The 27,403-nt window shown below is 43.0% G+C and overlaps 3 protein-coding genes across 3 annotated transcripts; all 3 read left to right on the forward strand.

Moving 5' to 3' along the window:
• The first annotated feature begins 8,880 nt into the window (after positions 1-8,880).
• pabpc4 (poly(A) binding protein, cytoplasmic 4 (inducible form)) lies at positions 8,881-18,709 on the forward strand. The gene is made up of 15 exons (XM_071900331.2): positions 8,881-9,614; positions 12,822-13,015; positions 13,734-13,849; positions 15,014-15,153; positions 15,331-15,425; positions 15,507-15,644; positions 15,764-15,859; positions 15,981-16,250; positions 16,823-16,913; positions 17,060-17,155; positions 17,453-17,583; positions 17,705-17,795; positions 18,007-18,137; positions 18,293-18,417; positions 18,596-18,709. Exons 1-14 carry the CDS (start codon positions 9,419-9,421, stop codon positions 18,392-18,394), a joined length of 1,887 nt encoding a protein of 628 aa, XP_071756432.1. The 5' UTR covers positions 8,881-9,418; the 3' UTR covers positions 18,395-18,417; positions 18,596-18,709.
• A 1,037-nt stretch (positions 18,710-19,746) lies between these two features.
• ppie (peptidylprolyl isomerase E (cyclophilin E)) lies at positions 19,747-23,122 on the forward strand. Its single transcript, XM_071900342.2, has 10 exons — positions 19,747-19,778; positions 20,355-20,453; positions 20,583-20,626; positions 20,745-20,771; positions 20,924-21,005; positions 21,094-21,197; positions 21,311-21,434; positions 21,767-21,952; positions 22,079-22,221; positions 22,903-23,122. The coding sequence occupies exons 1-10, from the start codon at positions 19,748-19,750 to the stop codon at positions 22,969-22,971; spliced, it is 909 nt and encodes a 302-aa protein (XP_071756443.1). The 5' UTR covers position 19,747; the 3' UTR covers positions 22,972-23,122.
• An 860-nt stretch (positions 23,123-23,982) lies between these two features.
• On the forward strand, positions 23,983-26,353 carry gjb10 (gap junction protein beta 10). The gene is made up of 2 exons (XM_071899928.2): positions 23,983-24,132; positions 24,615-26,353. Exon 2 carries the CDS (start codon positions 24,664-24,666, stop codon positions 25,459-25,461), a length of 798 nt encoding a protein of 265 aa, XP_071756029.1. The 5' UTR covers positions 23,983-24,132; positions 24,615-24,663; the 3' UTR covers positions 25,462-26,353.
• The last annotated feature ends 1,050 nt before the right edge of the window (positions 26,354-27,403 follow it).

Raw genomic sequence — 27,403 nt, forward strand, 5'->3', positions numbered from 1 at the left:
TACCATATATTTTAGAAGGATACTATACAAATATCACAACAAAACTATAATATATTTTAGGAATATTATAGGGATACCATAGCAGATAAAAATACTATACAATAAGATTATAATACATTGCCTATTGAGTATCACAAACAGACTTTAAGGATATTATAGGAATATTATTCAGATTTTTAGTAAAGTTTTTCTTAATCCTTGACCTTGATTTGACATTGTTCCTCTCGGTGAGTGTGTACATAATGGTGCATTCAGGCCACGTGGCAAAAATGGTAGATACGAGACTCCTACTTGAAAATAACATTCACCTCAGCTGTCAGGTGGTAAATGACTAGAATAACTTAGTGGGTTTGGCGATGGACCCCGATTTCTCTAACTTTCTGACAAGGAAACATCATCATTCATGTTCTAAGTAAAGGTATAAAACGGATAAAATGAACTATTTTCATGACATGTCACTTTGTGATCATAACTCTTCAAATGCCATGGTAAGACACAACCATGAATACTTGCTGGGTTTTCATTTGTGGTTGACGTTGCAATGTGTGGTTTGCTGTAAAAAAAAAACAACCCAAAAAACAAAACTCAAATGTATCACTGGCTGTGTGTGGTATGCTGCTTTGTGTTAAGAGTGAATAAGCTGAATCCCATATGATTTGAATGCAGCATCAGCTTCATTAGCTTTATTAACACCACCTGTCCCTGCCTCCATCTTGTTAAAGACAAGCTTGTGTGATCAGGGGGCCAGAGAGCAATCAGTTTGAGATTTGCTATGGGGAAGTTAGAGATATTTCTGTGCTGTGTTGTTGGAACTTTTATTCCTGTTCAGTCAACAATAGCAGAACAGATTGCCAAGTTTTCCCAGGATTTCATTGACAATATCTATGGTTTTCCAGTTGAAAGGAATTTTGACAGCCCATATGACTCCATTTTCAGTTCCTGGCGAACTAGGACCCCTGACTTTCACATGCTTGCTGAGTTACCTCCCCACATGAAAGTTCCCAAAATACAGGTGTTTTGTAACAGATCTCAGGTAACGTTGCTGGTCGATAAGAGATTCAACGGTGTCGCGCTGAATGGAGAAGAGTTACAGTTTGGTGACGGCTGCTACAGCAATGGAGATCTAGAAAACCAGCTTGTCTTTACTTACGACTTTGCTCAGTGTGGAACTGACCATGTGGTGAGTTTGCTAAACCAAACGCTTCACCGGCTTTTCCAATGTCCACAACTTTATGTAAGGCTTTTCTGAAACCACACTTTGCTCCACAGATGCAGAATGGCTTGGATGTGTTCTCCAACTCTCTCCACTTCAATCCCAGAAAATCTCTCTTTACCTGGTGGCTAAATCCTTTCACAGTGCCCATCTCCTGCATCCCAACAAGGTGTGTCTATTTTGGGTTCTTATCACATCTGTAAATGGTTGCAAATAGCCATACAAGTGGCATGCTGAGCACACGTAATGTGTTTCAGGTCGGACAACAATCCTAGCTTTCTTGTTCCAACGGCACTTCCCGAGCCTGACAGGAGCTTTGACATAAAAGCAATGAACCGTGAGTAATAACAAGGGGCAAAGGGCTGAATTTCTCTCTGTATACTCCAAGAAAATGCTTATTTCTCTTTATTTATGGACTATTAATCTTCCTGCAGCATCCTGGACCCACACAGCAGAGTCCAACATCTACCAAAGAGGCCAGACTGTCTATCTCCAGGTGTCTGCTAAACCCGGTCCTGATCAGCAGCTTTTCATCCAGTCCTGCTTCGTCTCTGCATCCCCTGACCCTCAGACTAGATCCAGGCATGCAGTCATAGTGAATAAAGGGTAAGCTGCTGGGACAGGGAAGCATGCATCACCTCCAATTTATACTAGGTGTAGGATATAATCTCCTGACTGTCTTCTGCCAGGTGCACAGCCTCTTTGGGGTCTCATGCTGTCACACAATTTGTGGCCTCCAAGAGAGAGGATGTGGTTAATTTTGTTCTGAACACGTCTCATCTAATTTCTAAGGTCAGTGTGTTAACTAGTAATTGCATCAACTTGGATGCGGCTTCAATTATTAATAAACTGTATAATGTTTGATTCCTCTCCTCTGAAGGTGTACATCCACTGTAGTGTGCTCATCTCAGACCAGGGCATCACCTCAGGTTCTAAATCCTGCAACTACAACAAGATCCAGTCAAGGTATTTACATATAGATGAAACTTTGACTTCATTATTCATAAGTTACTGAGTTGTTTTGACGTTTCAGATGGGAGGAGCTGAGTGGAAACATGGAGGTGTGCAGATGCTGCAGCTCAAGGTGTAACGTCCCTTCAATCAAGCACCTTCATGTTGGTCAGTGCTTGCTGTGTTTTTGCTCAAATGTTGCAACAATAAATGGACAATAGGCTTTCTTCCTAGTCCTGCAATCCTACTTTACAAAGCTATTTCTGGTCTGTGGCTTCAGCAGTGACTCACTACCAACCCTGTCGTTTCAGATGCCAAGGCTGTAGTCCGCACTGGCCCCTTAGTCTTTGTGGACAAAGAATTCATTATGAGATCTGTCCCTTCAGTCCCCGAACCCCATGACGCCTCCAGCACCGCTGTAGCCAACTCCATGCAGTCTGATGCCTCTGATCCTGCAGTGACTGAATACCAGACCTCCTCAACCTCAGAGTCTGGCTCTGCAGCCCCAAAGGATGGGATGGTTTCTACTGCTTCTCTCTCAGGAAGCAAGATCCCTGAAGCCCCCTGGTACTCTTCCCAAGAGGCTTTGGCTGTCATGAGTCGGGACCCGGTGGCCAGACAGGTGCAGGTCGGTGATACAGGACTCAACTACAAGATCGTTTCTCCTTTGAAAAGTGATGTGACCGTTGAATTACAGCTGAGTGATGCACTATCAAATGACATCCCAGAGCTTCACCCTGCAGCAGCCACAGGTCAGGACTCTCTTCTGAATACGCCCACAAATGAGATCGGGGGTAAAGATGAGAGACGGAGTGATGCTCTTATGCAGAGTGTGAATTTTCCAGTTCTTGATGGATGGGCAATTCCCCCACATCTGGAAAAAGCAGATGTTATGCAGAGTGTGAATTTTCCAGTGCTTGATGGATGGGCAATTCCCCCACATCTGGAAAAATCAGCTGTTGCAGAAGAATCACAAAGGAAACAGTGGGGCAGAGGGTCTTGGATGCTTCACACAGAAGCTCCACAAGAGGGCTACAGCACTCTGCCAGCTGAAAACACAGTGAATGACTTGAGCTTGCATGGGAATGGTTTTAACCCTAAGAGACAAGCTGGCTCAAAGGCAGGAAGATACTGGTAAGTATGATCAGAGGATTTGGGATGGATAAAGCTGTTGAGAAACAGGAGACTGGACAGAGGAGGCTGCTCAACTTTCCTGGACTTGTTGAGGTATCTAAACTTGGAAATCTAGGTTGTTAATGTTCGATTTTTAGTTTTGACGTAATTAAATTCCATTGCATGTTTTGCCAACTTTAATTTTCATGTGACAAATATTCATCTCATAAGATCAAGCATTGTCATTACATGTGAATTATTATGGTAATTTATCTCCCCTATCCCCAGGAGGCTGAACAAAGCAGAATAGTGCAACTGGAATTTTAACTTTTATAACTGAATAAATAACTGAATTTTCATTGTAACTGAATAAATTATAACTGAATAAACAAATTTAATGATAATCAGTTCTTCCCCTTTTTTTGCATGTTATTCCCAAGGTTCTACTGACTAGAGCAGGGACAGGGAATGTACCATGGAAGGTCAAGAGTGCAGGTTTTCACACTAACTACAAATGTTAGTCTAAAAAGAAACCCTGTCTCAGAAGTGTGTTTCAGAGCAAAACGTTTCCAGTGTCTCCCCCCCTCCCTATCCTATTGTATTCCCACCCAGATGTCGCTGTAGGGAGCTCGGCTTTGTAGTTGTGACAGCGCAGTGTGCGCTCTCCCTTTTACACCGCATGCTCTTTTTTCCTATCCTAGAAGTTTGACCCTGGCCACTATTTCCTTCACACCGCACTCACCATAAAGTGCCCATGCTTTTCTCACACAGTCTCCTTCCCTGGCCACAAAACAACCGTGAGTGTGTAACTGTTTCTGAAAAACCTAAGAAAAATATAGACCTATAAAACCTTCACAAAAGTACTGTTACAAACATAAAAAAAAAAAGACGCAAAATCGTAATTTAAAAATAGGAGGAACACCACCTAGGAAGGTGGTGTGAGCACCTCCTGAACAAAAAAGGACAAAGCTTAGGGTGGGGTGTTCAAACATTCACCAGATGAAGGCCTGAGGGGTCAGGTAACCATATCTGTACTGCTGGTCTGTCTGACTCAAGCCTATGGTTGGGTGCTGTGGAAAACCTCAGCGTTTTTGGTCAGAACATGGCTAGTCTGTTTGCTGTTCAGATACATTGTCATGTAATGTCACTGTTTAGACCCTAACAAAAAAAAATCACTAATATTTTAATGTTCTTATAGGGACTTGCAGTGTATCTGTGGCACTCAATAGTGAATTTATAGTGACCGTATGTGACTTTTTTATTTTTTTTTAAAATCTAAAGTTGTTTTTTTTCACCTATGTTTGTGTAATGAGCCTATATGTCCGTTTTCGGGTGGGGGGTATATCCCTGTACAGACGGGTGGCAAATTAAAGGAAAAACTAACAAAGATTGTCTTAGTAAGGTGTTCGGCCACGAGCCGCCAGAACGGCTTCAATGTGCCTTGGCATAGATTCTACAAGTCTCTGGAACTCTACTGGAGGGATGAAACACCATTCTTCCAAAAGTTATTCCCTCATTTGGTGTTTTTCAACTAACATAGCATGAAAAAAACACACAAAACAAGCAATTACTTGGAGTGTCCCGACAGCAACACCCTGGAACACAGCTGACCACGCCTAAAAAGTTACACAAGCAACAGTCTGTATATTCTGTCAAATTGCTTTACATTCTGTTGAAGCACACAAAAAACAGTTAGCTTACCTAAATTTAGCATGGTGGATTTCCCGTACCACAGCAGATAAAAATGCTATACAATAACATAAAATCATAATAGATTCACTACTGAGTAGCCTACCATAGACAGACTGTAAGGATATTACAGGAATATTATTCAGATTTTTAGTTAATTTTTCGTAATCATTGACCTTGAATTGACATTCTAGGTGAGTGTGTACTTAATGGTGCATTCAAGCCACGTGGCAAAAATGGTAGATACGAGATTCCTACTTGAAAATAACATTCACCTCAGCTGCCAGGTGGTAAATGTTAAATGGTATAAAACGAGCATAATCAACGATTTTCATCGCACCATTTTGTGATCACAACTAAAATGCCATGGCATGACACAGCTAGTCTATACTTGCTGGGTTTTTCATACGTGGTTGATGTTGAAATGTGTGGTTTAAAACACAAACTCAAATGTATCCCTGGCTGCATTTGTGTTGAGGGTGAAAAAGCTGAGAATCGTATATGACTTGAATGCAGCATCAGCTTCATTAGCTTTATTAACACCACCTGTCCCTGCTTTCATCTTGTTAAAGACAAGCTTGTGTGATCAGGGGCCAGAGAGCAATCAGTTTGAGATTTGCTATGGGGAAGTTAGAGATATTTCTGTGCTTTGTTGTTGGAACCTTTATTCCTGTTCAGTCAACAATAGCAGAACAGATTGCCAAGTTTTCCCAGGATTTCATTGACAATATCTATCGTTTTCCAGTTGAAAGGAATTTTGACAGCCCATATGACACCATTTTCAGTTCCTGGCGAACTAGGACCCCTGACTTTCACATGCTTGCTGAGTTACCTCCCCACATGAAAGTTCCCAAAATACAGGTGTTTTGTAACAGATCTCAAGTAACGTTGCTGGTCGATAAGAGATTCAACGGTGTCGCGCTGAATGGAGAAGAGTTACAGTTTGGTGACGGCTGCTACAGCAATGGAGATCTAGAAAACCAGCTTGTCTTTACTTACGACTTTGCTCAGTGTGGAACTGACCATGTGGTGAGTTTGCTAAACCAAACGCTTCACCGGCTTTTCCAATGTCCACAACTTTATGTAAGGCTTTTCTGAAACCACACTTTGCTCCACAGATGCAGAATGGCTTGGAGGTGTTCTCCAACTCTCTCCACTTCAATCCCAGAAAATCTCTCTTTACCTGGTGGCTAACTCCTTTCACAGTGCCCATCTCCTGCATCCCAACGAGGTGTGTCTATTTTAGGTTCTTATCACATCTGTAAATGGTTGCAAATAGCCATACAAGTGGCATGCTGAGCACACGTAATGTGTTTCAGGTCGGACAACAATCCTAGCTTTCTTGTTCCAACGGCACTTCCCGAGCCTGACAGGAGCTTTGACATAAAAGCAATGAACCGTGAGTAATAACAAGGGGCAAAGGGCTGAATTTCTCTCTGTATACTCCAAGAAAATGTGTATTTCTCTTTATTTATGGACTATTAATCTTCCTGCAGCATCCTGGACCCACACAGCAGAGTCCAACATCTACCAAAGAGGCCAGACTGTCTATCTCCAGGTGTCTGCTAAACCCGGTCCTGACCAGCAGCTTTTCATCCAGTCCTGCTTCGTCTCTGCATCCCCTGACCCTCAGACTAGATCCAGGCATGCAGTCATAGTGAATAAAGGGTAAGCTGCTGGGACAGGGAAGCATGCATCACCTCCAGTTTATACTAGGTGTAGGATATAATCTCCTGACTGTCTTCTGCCAGGTGCACAGCCTCTTTGGGGTCTCATGCTGTCACACAATTTGTGGCCTCCAAGAGAGAGGATGTGGTTAATTTTGTTCTGAACACGTCTCATCTAATTTCTAAGGTCAGTGTGTTAACTAATTGCATCGACTTGGATTTGGCTTCTGTTGTTTAATTGTATGAGTAAGTTTGAGTACTCTCCTCCTCTGAAGGTGTACATCCACTGTAGTGTGCTCATCTCAGACCAGGGCATCACCTCAGGTTCTAAATCCTGCAACTACAACAAGATCCAGTCAAGGTATTTACATATAGATGAAACTTTGACTTCATTATTCATAAGTTACTGAGTTGTTTTGACGTTTCAGATGGGAGGAGCTGAGTGGAAACGTGGAGGTGTGCAGATGCTGCAGCTCAAGGTGTAACGTCCCTTCAATCAAACACCTTCGTGTTGGTCAGTGCTTGCTGTGTTTTTGCTCAAATGTTGCAACAATAAATGGACAATAGGCTTTCTTCCTAGTTCTGCAATCCTACTTTACAAAGCTATTTCTGGTCTGTGGCTTCAACAGTGACTCACTACCAACCCTGTTGTTTCAGATGCCAAGGCTGTAGTCCGCACTGGCCCCTTAGTCTTTGTGGACAAAGAATTCATTATGAGATCTGTCCCTTCAGTCCCTGAACCCCATAACGCCTCCAGCACCGCTGTAGCCAACTCCATGCAGTCTGATGCCTCTGATCCTGCAGTGACTGAATACCAGACCTCCTCAACCTCAGAGTCTGGCTCTGCAGCCCCAAAGGACTGGATAGTTTCTGCTGCTTCTTTCTCAGGAAGCAGGATCCCAGAAGCCCCCTGGTACTCTTCCCAAGAGGCTTTGGTTGTCTTGAGTCGGGACCCAATGGCTAGACTGACCCTGTGGCTGCCCGGACAGGTGCAGGTCACCGATGCAGGACTCGATGACGAGATCCGTTCTCCCTCAGAAAATGATGTGACAGTTGAATTACAGCTGAGTGACGCTCTATCAAATGACATCCCAGAGCTTCACCCTGCAGCAGCCACAGATCAGAACTCTCTTCTGAATACGCCCACAAATGAGATCGGGGGTCAAGGTCTAAATGAGGGAGGAAGTGATGCTCTTATGCAGAGTGTGAATTTTCCAGGGTTTGGTAGATGGGCAATTCCTCCACAGCTGGAAGAAGCTGCTGTTGCAGAAGAATCACAAAGGAAACAGTGGGGCGGAGGATATTGGGTGCTTCACACAGAAGCTCCACAAGAGGGCTACAGCACTCTGCCAGCTGAAAACACAGTGAATGACTTGAGCTTGCATGAGAATAGTTTGAACCCTAAGAGAGATGAGCTGACTGAAAGGCAGGCAGATATGGTTATGAGGCAGAAAGTAGGAGCAACGGCTGACTTCCAACCAGTAATCCGCTCAAAGCTGCAGTTCTCCAAAGGCATGGACGGGCTGCAGACACTGAGTTATGAGGAAGAAGTGGTGAGGCCTCAAGAGGGAAAAGGTATGATCAGAGGATTTGGGATAGATAAAGCTGTTAAGAGGAAACCGGAGACCGGACAGAAGAGGCTGCTCTCAACTTTCCTGGATTTGTTGAGGTATTTAATCTTGGAAATGTAGGATGTTTGTTACATTTTTAGCTATGATGTAATGAAATTCCATAACATGTTTTGGCAACTTTAACCCCCCCCATTATTATTATTTTCATCAAATCAAATATCAGATCATGCATTGTCATTGCATGTGAACTATATGGTAACTATTTTATCTCCCCTATCCCCAGGAGGCTGGACAAAGCAGAATAGTGCAACTGGAATTTTCACTTTTATAACTGAATAAATGATAACTGAATAAACGAATTGAACTATACATCTTTTTTTTCCATGTCATTCCCAAGGTTCTACTGACTAGAGCAGGGATAGATAATGTACCATGGAAGGCCAAGAGTGCAGGCTACAAAACGGACTACAAAATGTTAGTTTAAAAAGAAACCCCGTCTCAGAAGTGTGGTTTCACAGCGTTTATTCCAATGTTTCCCCCCTCCCTATCCTATTATATTCCCACCCAGATGTCGCTGTAGGGAGCTCGGCTCTGTAGTTGTGACAGCGCAGTGTGCGCTCTCCCTTTTACACCGCATGCTCAGTGTTGTGTTTTTTTTTTTTTTTTTTTCCCTATCCTAAGTTTGACCCTGGCCACTATTTCCTCCGCACCGCACTCACTATAAAGTGCCCATGCTTTTCTCACGCAGTCTCTTTCCCCGGCCACAAAACAACCGTGAGTGTCTAACTCACTGTTCTTGAAAAACCTAAGAAAAAAAAAAATATAAAAAAATATAAAATCTATAAAATCTTTATAAAAATAAGTACCGTAATATTTAAATAAAAATACAAACATTTTAAAAAAATAGCAAAATCTTTAATTTAAAAACAATAACAGGAGGCCTCGGGCTTAACCCGAAGTTGGCGTCTAAAGGCAGAAATACTTCGGGACAAGCCGAATTACCTTGCTTTTCTGCTTTTCAGGCTTGTCATTTCATTTTTAGGACTCGGCAAGCTGGAAAACTTATTTATATCGGAGACCCATTGAGTCTATAGAGCGTCTCTTCATTAGGTGAGAATTAACTCGCTGATTCGACCCCGGATTACAATTCATACCGACATTTCTCTGGCTTTTGAGGGAAGAATAGCGTTCATTTACTTTGTGAAGTCCGAGATATGAACACGGCGACTACGGGGAGTTATCCAATGGCTTCTCTCTATGTTGGCGACCTGCACCCCGATATCACGGAGGCTATGCTGTATGAGAAATTCAGCCCAGCTGGACCGGTGCTGTCTATTCGAGTATGTCGAGATATGATCACCCGACGATCTCTTGGTTATGCTTATGTCAACTTCTCACAACCTGCTGACGGTAAGAAATAACGCATGCATCCAAAGATACAGTGATATGCAGTTGATACGATTGCCTATCAGCATGTTACCTGCACGCATCAAAGCATAGGGCAGAAGAGACGGAGACTACCTATAAGGACTGGATGTGATTCTGCTCTTTGCATGGCAAAATGTTTTATAATGGTTTGAAATGAGTGCATCATTGTCTTGATCAGTCTACATCCTTCAGTGATATTTAAAGCCCCGTTATCTTTAGGTGATGAAAGCTAATAGATTCATCCTTAGTGACAATGTCACATGCTTTCAATGTCAACTCTAAATCCCGATTTTGGGTAATTACAGCTTCCACTATCACATGCAGAATGAAGGAAACGTTGGGGAATTAAAAATTAGGCTATGACTTTACACTGAATTATGATTTGATATTGATCAGATTATCTTACTGCTCTCTGTTGAAATAACCATAGGATAAGCATGGAGGTTTCCAGATTGGCTGGAGTAATCATTTGACCCATATAGCCTAAGTGCAATGGCCCAGTTCTTGCATGCTGCGGTGTATGGCATTGCTAGGATCTAAGCACTCACCTCTCCACATACAGTTTGGTGTATGTGTAGGCTAAGCTTTAAAGTTTATTGAAAAGTCATTTTGTGTCCATCACATATGAAGTAGCCTAACACTGCAATGGGCAAAGAAATCCTTTTGCAGTTCTTCCATGCCTAACCCAAACTGACCCATTTCTGCTCCTATTTAAAGGGCCACTGAGGGACAGTTCTGTAGTAAAATTAATTCCCATTGCCCTCTGCTGCTACTCACTGAAAGGAAGAAAAGGGACAGGCACAGCTGAACAATAACTCTTGCATTTGACTGCTTGACGTGTCGGGCGTCTGTGTTGTCTAATAGATGAAATAATATCAAAGACTTGATCCTGTTTCTATTTTGATTTAACCCCAGCTTTGTTTTTGAAGTGCTTTAGGATGAGTTGAATAAGCCAATCATATCACATAGTCGGTTCATCTGCAGTATTCTAATTACCTATTTGCTTGTTGATTGCTATCTATCAGGAACTATTGCTTATGTTGGCAGTAGCGCTATTCCAATATATTCTCAAGTGCATCTATGTTGACTAGGCTCTGCCTAAATGGGTTCCTATTGGTTTGATTCAAAGGCGCAACACATTAGGTAGACTATTCAATCCTCTATCAAGAGGCCATTGGAGGTCTGATACGAAAATACTGTTGTCTTGAGACAAATCATTAAGATTTATTTCAGTGCCATTGTTGTAACCCTTTTCCAGTTAGAGACCGTATGGCATCAAAGCATTGAGTAATGATGGCGGGTGTTGTGGGTGGCCATGTGAAACTGTTTACATAGTGTGGGCTTTTTGGCCTGTTGTATCAACGTGAAACACCTGTCACAACTTATCTGCACTTGAGTCAGTTACTTAAAGCTGTTGCAGTGACTAGGTTACCACAGGCTTACTTCAGAAAGGTAGTATCATTCACTGGAGTGAATGTAAGAGGAGCCACAAGTGGGAGACTGACGAGACGCCATTTGTTGGCAGTTTGGAGGTGTAGATATGGGGGATGGTAGCTATTGGTGGTTATATGAAGCCCTACTACGTGCCTGTGGGGGAACAGCCTGCATGAGAGACAGAGCATATTTACCAACATTAAATACGACTAATAATGAGACCATCCAGGTGTAGTTTTCCCTGGGGTGGCTGACCAGACTTGCAACTGATTTATATAGAGGATTTCATGCATGGTAAGGCTAGGCAAGTAGTCAAGGCCGTTTATCATCTCTGTTGGGCTTCATCATGTCACAACTGTACGTGTAAACATTCAAGACCTGGTGTTGCTCATCTGAACATTCTTGTTGAATGTGTCTCCTCCCCATCAATGGTAGAGAATGCTCTACTCACACTCCATGCCAGCACATACCTCTCAGGACCCCTCTCTAATTTTAGAACCTCTTTTAGGCAGCCCAAATTCTGCCTGGCCACAATATTTAAACATTTTAACTCCTTAAATGACCGAAATGGGTTAACAGTGGAGGCAACATGGCTTGTCATGTGCCAATAATTCATTTTTGATCCATCACCTTGTACATTTTGCTACACTGACCAGTGAAATTTAATTTGAGGCATGTATCGTTTTAAATCACAAGAGTTTTGTCTGACACATTATTTAATTCATGCATCATTATCCCTGTATTACACAGCTGACTGTGGCCTTGTTTTTTTTTTTTCCTTTAATCAAGAACCCCAGTGGGAACCTTCCAGAATTAGACCCACATGTTTGACCATGATCACACACCTTCTCTGAGCACACGGGTTGTGAAGTACAATTGCAGGCCAAACTGCTGATGCCAGCAGACGCAAGGCAGCTCCGTTTTGTTTACCAGACATTTTTAGCTGGAAAGCCCTGCGTGTGTGTGTGTGTGTGTGTGTGTTACTGTGGAGTGATTGAACAAAGGGACAATTGCCAGTTGGCATGTGTGCCCAACTGGACATGAGAGCTGACATGAAAGAGAGAGAGAAAAAAAGAGTATGAATTGAACTTCAGGGTCTAAACTGGACCACAGAGAATTGTTTGGAAAATGGATAGTATAGTTTTATAGGACAGATATTACTTAAGTCAATTGATTTGGCCTATTTGCGTTCATATAACTTGTATATTATGTAGATTCATACTGTCTATTTTACCCAGTGGCCCGCCAGACATCTCCTATTCTTCGACTCGTCTAGGTGGGACCTGGACCAGTAGCATGTGGCCCGTCACTGCACTGCTCTTCCTATCAGTCTGAGTGAGAGGGCCATGTGCTCCCTGCTTGCCCACAGCAGCTGTCCCCACACTAACCGTCCCAGCTGCTCCTCTATGGCTCCTCAGCCACATGGTCTACTGCAGTGCTTCACCATGTTACACGTGCCTTGATAATGGCCTGGGAGCAGGGATTCTCCATGGTGGCATATGCAGGAGGACAAACTCTTTTTGTAGCTTCATGTTATTATGGGGAGATTGTGGGGTAGCGCAGTGTTTTGTGGTTAAATTAGAAATAACGTGTCATGGTGTGAAAGTGTGCACTACAATAGAGCATGTGCGGACCATGATGGATGAAAGCATGATGTGTAGTGTACATACTGCTGACTGAAGTTTATAGACTCCTGGCTCCATGTAAACAAGCACTCTTACCCTTTCATCTGACCTCTTGCCCCTCCTCCACCAGCGGAGAGAGCCCTGGACACCATGAACTTTGACGTGGTGAAAGGGAAGCCAATCAGAATCATGTGGTCCCAAAGAGACCCCTCCCTCAGGAAGTCCGGAGTGGGCAACGTGTTCATCAAGAACCTGGACAAGTCCATTGACAATAAGGCCCTCTACGACACCTTCTCCGCCTTTGGCAACATCCTCTCCTGCAAGGTATAAATGGGATAGATAGGACTGAGGGACAGAAATATTAGTCTCTTTTATCTGTGCAACAGGAAAATGAATCCAAGAATTTTATTTATGCTCTTTTGCATGGATTGACCATGCATTCACGTGCTATTGGATATATCAGAAAGAAACAAATCCAACTTGGAAATTTCACATGAACGCCATTCAAAGTCAGATGATGAAGGAAAGTCAGGGAAATTTTGCTACCCACATTTACCCACTTTAACCTTCTCAACATGGTTGACAAATTCGAATAATATAATTGTGTAAAATCTACTTTCTCACATACATGATACATTTTCTCTCCTCCTACATGAAGAAAGCATTGTAGCAAGTGCTTTTTAAAATTAAGAAGTGGACAAATTCACGTCATCCTTTTCAGGACGTCGGTGTTTATCATTTTTCTTCCGGGTTTGATTTTCTAACAAAATAGCACGTGAAAGCAATGCTGTTTAGCAGCCGACTTGGAAGTCCCAGATGTCGGACCTACCAACCAGCACCTGAACACACAATGACACAAGAGTTTGGTTTATGGCAGACTGTATGTTTTGGGACTTGGAGATGTTGTACATAGTTTAACTTCACAAAGACGACTGCATACTCCCTCACCCATGCTGCTTAAAGGATCTGCCTTTATTAAATGCAATACATGTTGCCTTTTTATATATATATATTAAACAGTGTAATATCTTCTCTGGCCCAGGTGGTGTGTGATGAAAATGGCTCCAAAGGCTACGCATTTGTTCACTTTGAGACCCAGGATGCTGCTGATCGTGCCATTGAGAAGATGAACGGCATGCTTCTGAATGACCGCAAGGTGTGAGTGTCTGATCATCTTAGAGAGGAGGGATTATGGGAAGGAAGGGGGTCTCAGTTTATCATTATTACTGTTTAATAAGATCCATTTAAGAAGATCTATTTAAGAAATGACTGAAGTTTCAGTTTGACTTTTTAAAGAATCACTATCTTGCTAGAGCTTTAAAATGACTTTGATTGGGTTTGGTGGCAGCAGTGATTATGATGTTGAATGTCCAGAAGCAGAAGGTGCATTACCAGTTTAACTTTTTCTACAATATTTGACTGTATGGTCTAATCTGATGTGTGTAACCTAAGGACAGTGCTTATAGTGATGATGGTACAAAGAGTGATATATATTGGGTTTGTCTGTTCTGCACCTGTGTTGAGTGATCTGACTTTTCACATGTTATGTCTTTTTTCATGTTGTTGTTGAGTGGTAGGTTTTTGAGTTTGTGTGTGAATAATACGACTAACAAGCAGATTTCTCACCGTGGCCAGTGTCAAGATAACTTCTGAACTGATATAACAAAACTAAACGCTCCTCCTTACTTGTATCTTTCCTACCAGATGCATTTTCTGTTTGTGCATTTGTCCACTTGCTGGTCCACCCGCCTCAGAGTGTTTGTGTGTGTGTGTATGACCACGCTTGTGTGTTTTAGTGATGGATCGAATGCAGGATTGCAATACTGGATGGCGGATTGGGAGAGGTCTTCATAGCAAGGTATATAAGATCATTTGGTCCTCCTCAGCTTTCCTTTGTCCCTCCATCCCTCTCCATCCACCTCCTCACCAAATCTTGGACCAAGAATTATGACGGTTGTCACTGTGTTGTCTGTGTTTAGCATGCCGACTTATTTGCCTGCCTCTGGTGATATTAACAGCGATTAAATGGTTTTTCATTGCGTATCCCAGGAATGATGAGTCACATGATGAGATGTGGCTGTGAATTTGTCTTTGTGAATGTTTTTTTTTGTGATGGAATGTACTCTCTCCTACTTGCTGTCCTTTGCGTGGTCAGGTCTCCCTCTGTCATTGCGGTGGGAGCCTACTGTACCCGGAAGCCTGGAAACCCCAGTGTTTTAGATTGAAAAAGGAAGTCAAGAGAGACGGATCCTGGTTTGTTTTCCCGGCTCAGTCAGGACTGTTTTACAAGAGTGTGTATCGCTGCTCTCCCTCCGTCTTTAGGTTCGTGGGTCGTTTCAAGTCTCGCAAGGAGCGGGAGGCGGAACTGGGGGCCAAAGCCAAGGAGTTCACCAACGTCTACATCAAGAACTTCGGGGACGATATGGATGACGAACGGCTGAAGGAGCTCTTTGACAAATATGGTAAACATAGACTATCTCATTTCTATAATCAACATCAAACAATCCAAACAAAGACACAGCAATGTATCTCTTTAATTCATGTTTCGTATAGCATCATATCTGAAGTATGTGTGCATATCTGACTGCAGAAACTGCAGGTTTATGTTCATCCCCTTGTCTGACCTTTAACCCCTGCAGGTAAAACACTCAGCGTGAAGGTGATGACAGACCCCACCGGCAAATCCAGAGGCTTTGGATTTGTTAGTTATGAGAAACATGAGGACGCCAACAAGGTACTTTGCAGTGTCTGTAATTGCGTCAGTGTGTGTTTATCTGTCATGAGTCCTTTCTGATAATTACGACTGTATCCAAAGGCGGTCGAGGACATGAACGGCACTGAACTCAATGGCAAGACTGTGTTCGTGGGCCGAGCTCAGAAGAAGATGGAGCGCCAGGCAGAGCTGAAGAGGAAGTTTGAGCTGCTGAAACAAGAAAGGATCAGTCGTTATCAGGTCAGCACAAACCTTCAATGAATCATATCTATTGCTTTTGTGTGTTAGAAATTCAAGACAGTTGAAAGAGTATGTGTGTGTTCACGGTGTGGATCATGACTGCTTGGCTTTGGTTTCAGGGTGTTAATCTTTACATCAAGAACCTCGATGACACCATAGACGATGAGAAACTGCGTAAGGAGTTCTCTCCTTTCGGATCCATTACAAGTGCTAAGGTGAGAGAAATCAGACAGATGGGTGCATTGCATTATCACCAGTGTGGTGACGTCATTACACTATAGGTATTGCTACAGCTTTGGTTATATTTGTATGTTTGAAGTTATGTCTATATTTTAGGTGATGTTGGAGGAGGGTCGCTCCAAGGGCTTTGGTTTTGTCTGCTTCTCCTCTCCTGAGGAGGCCACCAAGGCCGTGACTGAGATGAACGGACGTATCGTTGGCTCCAAGCCTCTCTACGTGGCCCTTGCCCAGCGCAAAGAGGAGCGCAAGGCCCACCTCACCAACCAGTACATGCAGCGCATCGCTGGCATGAGAGCCATGCCAGCCAACGCCATCATTAATCAGTTCCAGCCCACCAGCGGCTACTTCATGCCAGCTGTGCCACAGGTGAGAGAATCTAAAATCTGACATGACGCTGTATGTTTTATTTCACTTGAATTCAGAATGCCAAGAAAGCTGACTTTTTTGCGCCATCTTTGGTGCTTTGGTCATTGCTGTGGTGTTTCTGCACTGCATTTCCCAGAGATCACCTGTCAATCAAACAGTGTGTCCAGTACTGTGACTGTTGATGCAGTTTGAGTTTCTGTAGGTGGCGCTCTTTTCTTTGTCTGTTCAGCCATGGTGGCTATTGCTGCTCATGCTAACTAAGTTCTTCTACTATTTATTCCTAACAAACCGTAAATGTAAAGCGCATCACTCCCTGTGCGACAGAAGGTTTTTTTTTCTTGGAAAGACCTACCAGACACCGGGTGTTTAGAATAGCAAATGTAAAAGCTTGAACTGGGTATAGGTTGAATCTCTATTGTGTAATATCAGTCAACGGTAGTAGCAAAACTGAATTTTATTTATATGAAAATGTTGCAGATTATTGTTTTAAGGGAGCATTCACTTCATCAATGTTATTGAGGCATGATTGTAATGCCGTAACATTATGCGTTGCACTTGTCTGTGCCCACCAGGCCCAGAACAGGACGACTTACTATGCACCCAATCAGCTGGCCCAAATGCGACCCAACCCCCGCTGGCAGCAGCAAGGAGGTAGAGGTCAAGGTGAGCACATGATAGTACAAGTATCTATAATAAATGCCATAGTTATGACACTGTAATAGTCTTACTCAAAATATGTGAAATTTTAATACACTGTTAGTTCCGTACCCCATCTCACTGTCCTCATCACCACTTCTGCCACTCCCAAGGTGGTTTCCAAGGGATGCCCAACTCACTGCGTCAGCCAGGTCCCCGTGCCAACCTGAGACACATGACTCCCAATGCCAGTTCCCAGGGCCCACGAGGTACGTCCTCCAGTCATATCAGTTCACCAAAATGATCAACATCCACTTACTGGCTCTGGCTTTGGCATTTTTATGGCATTACATTTAGAGAACCACCTGGGAGCAGTATGACACACTGTAGACTCTTAGTCTTGAAACTGAGATCAACTTTTTCTCATAAACCATTCTATTTGTCATTTCTATACTGGTTTTCTGGACTGTCGAGTTCTCAAGTGGTTGGGCCCAGTTGACCCAAGAGTGAATCTAATTGATACTTTGACATTGTGTGAATCCTGTTTTCCTGCCCTCCCCTGCTAGGTGGTGGCCAGGCCATGGGTCCCCGTCCCTCCATGGGAGTCCCTGGCCCCCGGGCCATGCCACCATACAAGTATGCCACAGGTGTCCGTAACCCCAACCCCCAGGTGGTGCAACCTATTGCCTTACAGCAGGTATGACTGGAAGACCAACCACATTGTTTATAGGTGTTTCAATCCTATCTAGCTCTTAGGCTGTGATTTCTATTCTCAACTTATTGTTAATGTTTTTGTTTTCTTCATCCATCGCCTCCAGGCTCAGCCAGCTGTGCATGTTCAGGGACAGGAGCCTCTCACAGCCTCCATGCTGGCTGCTGCGCCCCCTCAAGAGCAGAAACAGATGCTGGGTAAGAATCTCATATCACCATACAGAAAAAATGTATTTAATGATACATGTCGCAGATATTGAGTGGGTTTTATCCCCACCCACTGTACAATGTGGATTGCTTTTCTGTTTTCGACAGATTGATTCACTTATACTCCCCTTCACCAGTTTTCTCTCTCTTTTTCACTCTCTCTCTCCGTCACTGTCTGTCTTTTTCTCTCACATGCAAATAGGGGAGCGTCTCTTCCCTCTGATTCAGGCCATGCACGCCAACCTGGCAGGAAAGATCACCGGCATGCTGCTGGAGATTGATAACTCTGAGCTGCTACACATGCTGGAGTCCCATGAGTCTCTGCGCTCAAAGGTGCCTCACTCTCCTCCATCATCATCATCATTACTGTGTTATTGTGTGCTCATTTATTGCATGGATGTGCCATTTTTGTCACTTTGCAAATGGCCTGTCTGTTGTTGTTACACTATATCATCATGTCCTTCATGTTTGATGTTGTGTTTGTGCAGGTGGAGGAAGCTGTCGCAGTGCTGCAGGCCCATCAGGCAAAGAAAGACGCCACCCAGAAAGTGGGTGGTATCACTACCACTGCTGCTGCTGCCACTTCCTGAAGACGCCGTGCTTTATTAGATTGGTACGACCGCACATACTCACACATACACACCACTGCAGTGCTGCTGTTCAAAAGCCTATCGAATCTCCTGCACGACCCTGAATGATTAGTTCATGTACAAATAATAGTAGTTATTATATCATGTAGTTTCACTACTTTTTGAGGTTTGTGGCACTAATGAAATGTCATTTTATTTCAGCGCACAGACAAATGAGCAGAGACGGGGAGAGAAACATGATACTGACTCCAGCCACCTGAGTCCTCTGAACAATATGCAAAAACAAAAATTAAGAAAAAAAAAAGAAAAAATAATTTAAAAACATACTTGAACATTTTGAAAAATATTACAGTACTTAATTTTCTTAGTTCTGTAATAGTTTTAAACTGCATACCAAAAGCAATAATGCAAATGAGGGTATTCTCTGGAGTCAAGGCCCTTCATTTTTTGGCTACGGACAGAACCCTTTTTCTATAAGGAAAATGAGCCTCGCTCTATTTCTTTGTTTGAAAGTTTTATGTTTGATTTGCTTTGAATTGATGGATTCCTCCATCCCATTATGTTATCATGGGTGTGTGGTATTCTCAATAAAGGGATGATATATCAAATTTACCACTGTTGTATGTTTTTTGTTAAATGTTTATATGCAGCCTATACAATTTCTTTCCAGTATGTGTGTGTATATATGGTAGATTCTACAAAAAATATGCTAACCAAGTGCATTTCATAATCAGTGTGCAGTGTGTGTGTTCTCTTGTTAGAAGAAAACTATGAAATACAAGAATAGGGACCGAAAGCTTATATGCATTATGCAAAACATCTGCTGGATCACATTTAAGGTCTAGGTAAGGGGTTCAAGTGAATTGGAAGAGGATTTTGATGCATCTGATGTTGGAGTCATACTGAAATAATGCTGTAGGGGCGTCCTGGTGGCTCAGTTGGCCAAGGTGCACACCATGGAGCTGGGACCTGGGCCCCCTCTCTCCCATCTTTACTGTCTCTCTCCACTGTAAACTGTCCAATAAAGCAAAACATGGTGGTTAGAGGGCAGGTACTTCAACAGATAGGTCACAGGTTAAATCCCCACAACAACCATAAGTCCTGTGTTTTTGAGCAAGACATTGAACACCAAATCTGCTCAGTCATTGTAAGTCACTCTAGATAAGAGTCATCTAAATATGTTAAATGTAAGATGTATGATCAGATGGCCCGTACAGGCGATGAGTACTGCAGAGTGATGTCCCAAACTAAGACAGAGGGCGCTAGAGCTCATTTTAAACCAGAGAGGCGGGCTTTAGTTGCAATGCACCAATGAGGAGCTCCGGGGGTCAGAGTTGAAAGGTTAAATCCAATATGGCGGCGACCAAACGAGTGCTCTATGTTGGTGAGTTAACAATACTGCTCACAAAACTTATGTTAAAGCTATTTTGTTTTAGTATTTTAACCTACTGAGCGCATTGCTTTGAAAGAGTCAAATTAGATACAACCCGACCTACGTTTGCGGCACAGCTAGTGGTTAAACCTAAGTAAAAAATAAAAGAAATGGCGAGAGCTAGCCGGTAAACGTTAACGTGTTACCGTTAGCTCAAAAGATGGAAACTTTTTAAAACTTCACTCTTACAAAGTGAGGCCATTCATACAGTTTTTCCAACACCCCGTGTAAAGCGCTCTATTTCGGGTTGTTTAGTGAATTGTAACGGAACGAACGGTGATATGAGACGAAAAAATAAGATTAAACATTGTTAACCTCCGAGGGAAAATTGGGTAAAATCCATGAGTCCTGAACGCAGCATCTTCACCTGCCCGGCTGTCCTGACTTAATATGTAAACAGGAAAATGTTTATGGTCGTATTTTCTCATAGGAAACACCGTCATTATAAGATTTAAGTTAGTTTATCAGTCACAGTGACTTAATATTTGTCAGTCCATTCTCCAACGCTGCATTGTGTGTTTCTGGCAGGTGGGCTGGCAGAGGAGGTGGATGAGAAGGTGTTGCATGCAGCTTTTATTCCATTTGGAGATATCACAGACATCCAGATACCATTAGACTATGAAACAGGTAAGATAAGTAGTTTTTCTGCAGTGTGTGACAGCACCCACAGTGCATTGGTCTGTACATCTTTTACATTAAACACCACGGGGTACCCAAATGTTAAGTTGCATTAATGTGTCTCATCTTTATTTTCAGAAAAGCACAGAGGGTTTGCCTTCATTGAGTTTGAGCTGGCAGAGGTAAGTCCCGGCTATTATGCTGCAGCATTGATTGCCACCTAGTGGACCTTGTATGGAATCAGCTTGTTGGTGAATCTGTCTGTGCACTTAAGTTGTTTATGTGCTTTATCCACCTTAGGATGCTGCAGCTGCTATTGATAACATGGTGAGTTGATCACATTGCTGGCTTGAGTCTGTATGCTTGTCACTGCACTTTAATTTCTGTGACCTAGTGGTGGTGATTTCACTTTAAACTTTCAATTAATGAGCTTCCTCTTTTGATCTTAAAATATATGTTTTGTTCTCTTAATCTACTAGAATGAGTCTGAGCTTTTTGGACGAACTATCCGGGTCAACATCGCCAAACCCATGAGAATCAAAGAGGGTTCTTCTCGACCAGGTGATTCATGAAATCCTATTCTGTGATGGCTTTGCCTGGATTGTGATTTGAATCCATGGTTATGATCTTAACTCTGTCTTTCCCTCAGTCTGGTCGGATGATGACTGGCTGAAGAAGTTCTCAGGGAAGACCACAGAGGAGGCTGAGGTGGAGGAGTCTGCTGGAGAAACAGCCGGCACAACAACACAGGAGGTGAGATGGTGTTTCTTTCCAGTGTGTGTTGGTTTGTCTGATCTTGGGATACGAGTTAAACCTTCTTAACCCGTCTGTGAAGTATGATTAATATGGTGATGTTGTTTTTGCAGGCTGAGCCCCCAGCGAAGAAGGGCCGAGTTAACCCCCAGGTCTACATGGACATCAAGATCGGCAACAAGCCAGCAGGGAGACTACGCTTCCTCCTCCGGGCCGACATCGTTCCCATGACAGCAGGTCTATATGCTGTTCCCTGTACTGGTTTCATCATCATATCCATGTCAAAAATGTATAGCTCCACATTCAGTCTATGGTAATAGTTAGATGTAAATGAATCATTTAAGAATGATCAATTGGTAAAAGTATAGGTTGCAAGTAGCCCACTAATGGACCAAGTGTTTAGTTCATTTGCACAAATGATTAAAACAGTGGGGAAAAAGTCAAGAAATAAACTGTACAGATGCAACAAAGAAGCCACAAGGGGCTAATAAAAGCATCTCACTCTAAAAACAGAAAAAAACCAAAATGACAAATAGTGACACAACTGTCTTTTCTTCCATCCTCTGTAGAGAACTTCCGCTGCTTGTGCACACACGAGAAGGGCTTTGGCTTCAAGGGCAGCAGCTTCCACCGCATCATCCCTCAGTTCATGTGCCAGGGAGGCGACTTCACCAACCACAACGGCACCGGCGGCAAGTCTATCTACGGCCGCAAGTTCGACGACGAGAACTTTGTCCTCAAACACACCGCTCCAGGTGAGATGTTTCTCAGCAGCTCTCTGATGGTGTATGGTCTGTGAAGGAGTGTTGCGTGGTTCCAGGTTTGTGTCTGTTAGCATGTCCTGTGGATAAGTATCCAATGCTTCTTTGTTGTGCACACAGGGCAGCTCTCCATGGCCAACTCTGGGACAAACACTAATGGCTCTCAGTTCTTTATCACAACTGACAAAACGGACTGGCTGGACGGCAAACATGTGGTGTTTGGAGAGCTGATGGAGGGGATGGATGTGCTACGTTCAATGGAGGTAAGGGATTAAGGGGGTGTACAAGTGCTGTGCAGTCAGTTGTCTATGATAAAATATCACAATTTTACCTTCCAAGACTAATAATGGATTAATTCAGTGATGTTGATGATATTTACACATAAATGTCATTCACAACACCTGCTGTGTCGTATCAAGCTGCTCTCAGATATTCACAATGAGTTCTTTAGCCAGACATGGATATTAACAATGTGCAGCTTATTTATTGCTATTCACTTCCAGTGTTCCATGTGACTAAAGCATGCAAAGACATAGTAGAAACTAAGCTGAGCAAGCTGTTGGAAGAAGAGATAAATGGCCTACAGTTCAGGGATAGCTGTGAGAATTAATGATATGTGGTTTGTTTGGACCAAATGAAAAATTATCAAATAGTCAACATTGATTTTAAGATGCAAAAAGTGCATTAAAATAATGTTGTTCCAAAAATCAAAGATAATAATTATGGTTACAATATTCAGCAAATGGATTATAATTTTAGCCATCATCATATGGTCCTTCAGGGTCAGCTCTGGAGGGAAAGATGATGTTGCATCACTCTGGTGTTTATGGTTACAGTGATAGAAATGGATAATATAAGAGCTCACAGAATTTCAAAAGAATAGAGCTGGGTTTTGGCAATTCATTTCCTAATGTAAAATCTTTTAATCTGTCTTGTTTCTACAGGCTCAGGGAGCAAAAGACGGCAAGCCGAAGCAGAAAGTGATCATCTCGGACTGTGGAGAATATGTGTGAATGAAAATGAAGTGTGTGTGCTTGTATGTGTGTATGTGTGTTGGGGGCAGCGTATGTCTGAGAGAATGATGAGTATCATTTGTTCATGGTCTTTTCCACCTTGAACCCGCCTTCTCTGCCTTGTAAATATTTCAATAAACACTTTTATAAAGAAACACAACCTGTTTGCGTGTTACTTTGTACAACTTAAATGTCAAAGTGATCTGCTATCATGACAAGTGGCATACCCCTTCCATTTAAATCTTGGAAAAGATTAAAGGGGGGAGGGGGGATTTAAAAATTGTAAAAAATGAGTCCTTAATGTACATTGTATTTCATTGTACCCGTTAAATGAATAAATACATTTATGGAAAAAAAAAAAAAAAAATCTTGGAAAAGATTAATTTGTTCATTAGTTCAGTAACTTAACGTCAAATGAATGTTGAAGTACAGGACTCCCAAACTCCCAAGCATGAACTTTATGAACATAAGTGTTTTGTTTTTATGTATATAAAAAATTTTTTTTAAAATAAATTATTTAAAATAAAGACCTTGCAAATAACTAGATGTAAATTATTTAAGACTGATCAACTGGACAAGTATAGACTGCAGGGAGCCCAATAATGGATGACAAGATTTTATTTTATTTGCACAAATGATTAAAACATTAGGAAAATAGACAAATCTAAACTTTACATATGCAACAAAGAAACACCAAGGGGCGGGTAAGAACATTTCACCCCGAAAGAGAAAGGAAGGGGGAGGGGGGTATACTGATCTCAAACCATGCGTTATGGCGTTTTTTTTTTTTTTGTTTTTTTTTTTGTTCCAACCAATAACTAAACCAGGTGATAATAGAATGAAAACCTGCAGACTCTCGGCCCCCCATGACATGTTTTGAGACCTCTGTTCTATATACCGCTTTGATCCGCTGCTTGTGCACTCACGCATAATTTTTCTCCACATAATTGGGACAAACGAGTTGGTGTCGTGTAATTACAGCAGAGTGTCGAGCTGCCACACCTGAGCAGGCTGAGTGCAGTGAGAGAAACATGGCAGGGCGACAACTCCACCCCCTCCACTCCCGTCCTGTTGAGAAATCTTCTGAGATTCTCATCGGTGGGGTTGCATCCAAAGCCTGTTCCTCCGCTCCGACACGGAACCGCCACAACAGCGTTTATTGTAAGTATCGGAATAAAATTGGTCAGTAATTGTAAATATGTTGTACCATGTTTAGTTTTCGTTGTTTCGCCAACTTACTGTGATTTTGGATACGCGCAATTACGCACGAAATCTACAAGCTTTGTAGAGTTTAGGGCAGCCGTTGGGGAGTGAATGGCTGAGCGGAGTTATAAATGTCCGACTGTACCTCAATATAGAGAGGGATTAAAACGTCCTGCTTTCTTAACCCCCCAAAATATTGAGCTGATAGTGTTATTTTGTCATTAATATATTTTATTTTGCCTTTTAAAGAGATGTGAACAGGCATACCTGAATTCATAGTGTTGAGGATCAAATGTTTTCTTTCTTGTCATGGCCTATCACATACCTAAGGATTGGCTGTGTTTCTTTCCTCTTTCTGCCTGTTACATACCTGAGGTTTAGCTGCGTTTCTTTCTAGTCTTAGACTATTCGATACCTAAGGTTTGTCTGTGTCATTTCAGCTTGAAAGAATCAGCCAGAAGAGAAGGCAGATTGTGAGTCAACCTCGCCATGAACTGGGCATTCCTCCAGGGCCTCCTCAGCGGGGTGAACAAGTACTCCACAGCCTTCGGCCGCGTGTGGCTCTCTATCGTCTTCCTCTTCAGGGTGATGGTGTTTGTGGTGGCCGCCGAGAAGGTATGGGGCGACGAGCAGAAGGACTTCAAATGCAACACGGCTCAGCCCGGGTGCCACAACGTCTGCTACGACCACTTCTTCCCCGTGTCCCACGTGCGGCTGTGGGCCCTGCAGCTCATCTTTGTCACCTGCCCCTCTCTGCTGGTGGTGATGCACGTGGCCTACAGGGAGGACCGGGAACGGAAAAACCGCCTCAAATACGGCGAGAACTGCCGCCGCCTGTACAAGAACACTGGCAAGAAGCGCGGGGGCCTGTGGTGGACCTACGTCCTGACCCTGGTCTTCAAAATCGCCGTGGACGCCACCTTCGTCTACCTTTTGTACCGCATCTACGAGGGCTACGACTTCCCCTCGCTCATCAAGTGCGAGCAGAAGCCCTGTCCCAACAAGGTGGACTGCTTCATCGCCCGGCCCACCGAGAAGCGGATCTTCACCATCTTCATGGTGGTCACCAGCCTGGCCTGCATCCTGCTCTCCTGCTTTGAGATCCTCTACCTGGTGGGCAAGCGCTGCCGCGAGTGCTTCACCGCCGTCCATCACTCCCGCCAGGTCACGGCCACCTCACTGGCCGGCGGGAGGAACGGCAGCCTGGTGGCGTCGAGCACTTTAAGGCTGGCGGACAAAAAAACCCCTGATACCCCGGCCCCTTCATACAGCGTAGCCATATCTTGAGATGCCGAGGCTGGGCAGAGACTTTGAGAAATAAAGAAGGCAAAGGAAAGGATTTATTTATGGGGATGATGCTTCCTCCCTCTGCTCCACAGGCACTTCCCTAGAGACTTCTCAGCAGACATTTGAGACTGAACTATAATGGAGCCAGTTGGCTACTACTGCTGTATCATAGTGTCCACTGTCAGGGAATTTAAAATTCTGGACTATAGGACATTAAAATAAGCATTCATCCTGCCATACCTTGTATCATCAATATGGAATGCGCTCAATACTGTCGGTTTGGGCCACAGTATCATGTTTACAGTTGAAGTTCCATAACCTTAACAAAAAAAAGCAAGTCGGTGTGATGCAATGTGACAACTGCCTTTTGTTTGATTACAATGGAATCAAATGCATGAGTTATAGATCAAACATCCATCGTTTGGAGAGTGTGGTTTTCCACTGTAATATTCCCCCTCTCTATTTGTTCATTGCCCCACCTCAAACTGTTACTGTATTTTGTAAGAGGTTTTAACTTTATCCACAAGTTGAAACTACACTATACTTGAGCTTTTCTCACCGCTCGGATTTTCATATTTGAAGGCAAGACAGGTTTTTATTGTTTTTGTTTTTTTTGACACACCATAATTTACATAATTTATCCACAGTTAAGGCTTGAAAGATTGTGTTGTACATATTGCATTTTTGTGTTACTCTCCATGCCTGATGTTTTCAGGGCTAAATGCTTACTTTACACAGGCAGAGGGGAGTTAAGTTGATAACATGGAGTTTTGTAAACCAAGTTGTTAATGTATCAGGATGTGTATATTATAGACGTACACAGTGAGGTGCAGTGTGTCTGCATAGTTGTTCTTACAATCATTTTTCATTAAAGAACATTTTTTCAAATGTTTTCAAAATCTGGTCTATCTGCATTATTCCAAGGGAGGTACCTGCAATCATCAGTTACAGGAAGTATTTAACAGAGTATCTTTGCATAGGAAACATCCCAATAAGATCAAGGTAAAGAGGTTCACATCCAAACCAGCCACCTCTCTATGGACAAACGTTTTCCAAGTTTTACCTAATGCCTAGTTTTAGAAAGATCACAAACTTTCACTATTCCATGTGTTTTTCAAAGAGCTCATTGCCTATTGGACGTGGGATTGCTATGTTGCTAGGAGCAGCACCCTCATTGTTTAGGGTGCTTGGTACTCTCTTAAAGGTAGGGGTGGGGTTGCCCACTCCCCAGTTTGCTTCATCAGAGACCCATCCAGCGGAGGAATTTGACCCGTCAGTCACCACAGCCTCTGAATGGGGCGACTCCAGTGTTTACATGGTAGTGGGTGATAAGAGAGATGATCTGTGAGTTTATGGATTAGATCATTGCTGTTTCACTTGCCATTGCAAAAGTGGAATTGACAGCAAAACGGGTTTTGTGTTTTTGCAGTAGTCAAAGTGACAATGCACCTCCGTATCTACTGATCTTGAGAATGTAAGCAAGCTCCACTATTTGTTCACCCTATTCTGTCGCTGGGTGGGTGGCTCAGGAAGTGTGCAGACTGAAGATCTCATTATGAGACCTTCCCAACCCTCGGGGGTATTGTTTTTTTTCTTCTGTCCTGACTTCCTCTGTGTTGGTACATGCCCCTGTGTTCTCAGAGCACCGACGGTGAAAAGCGTTGTGTTTTTCCTGTTGTGTTGGGTCGGCTTGTTGAGACGTGCGGCTCACAGAGGTTGAGTCACGGGGAGCATTCCTTCAGGTGCGCCCCGGCAGACTGCCTGGACCAGTTCATCTGGAGCCAAGAGGGAACTTTCCACCCCTCCTCCTAGTCAGTTTAACTCCTGTAACTATTGCCAAGGCAGATGTTGTTTAGATGTGCTTAAGCCTTATGCCACAGATCACCTGTCCTGAAAAGTGGGAACTGCAGTTGATGATCTATAACAATATTAATAGCCTAGC

Source organism: Centroberyx gerrardi, chromosome 17, assembly GCF_048128805.1.
Source record: "Centroberyx gerrardi isolate f3 chromosome 17, fCenGer3.hap1.cur.20231027, whole genome shotgun sequence".
In the NCBI taxonomy this organism is placed as follows: Eukaryota; Metazoa; Chordata; class Actinopteri; order Beryciformes; family Berycidae; genus Centroberyx; species Centroberyx gerrardi.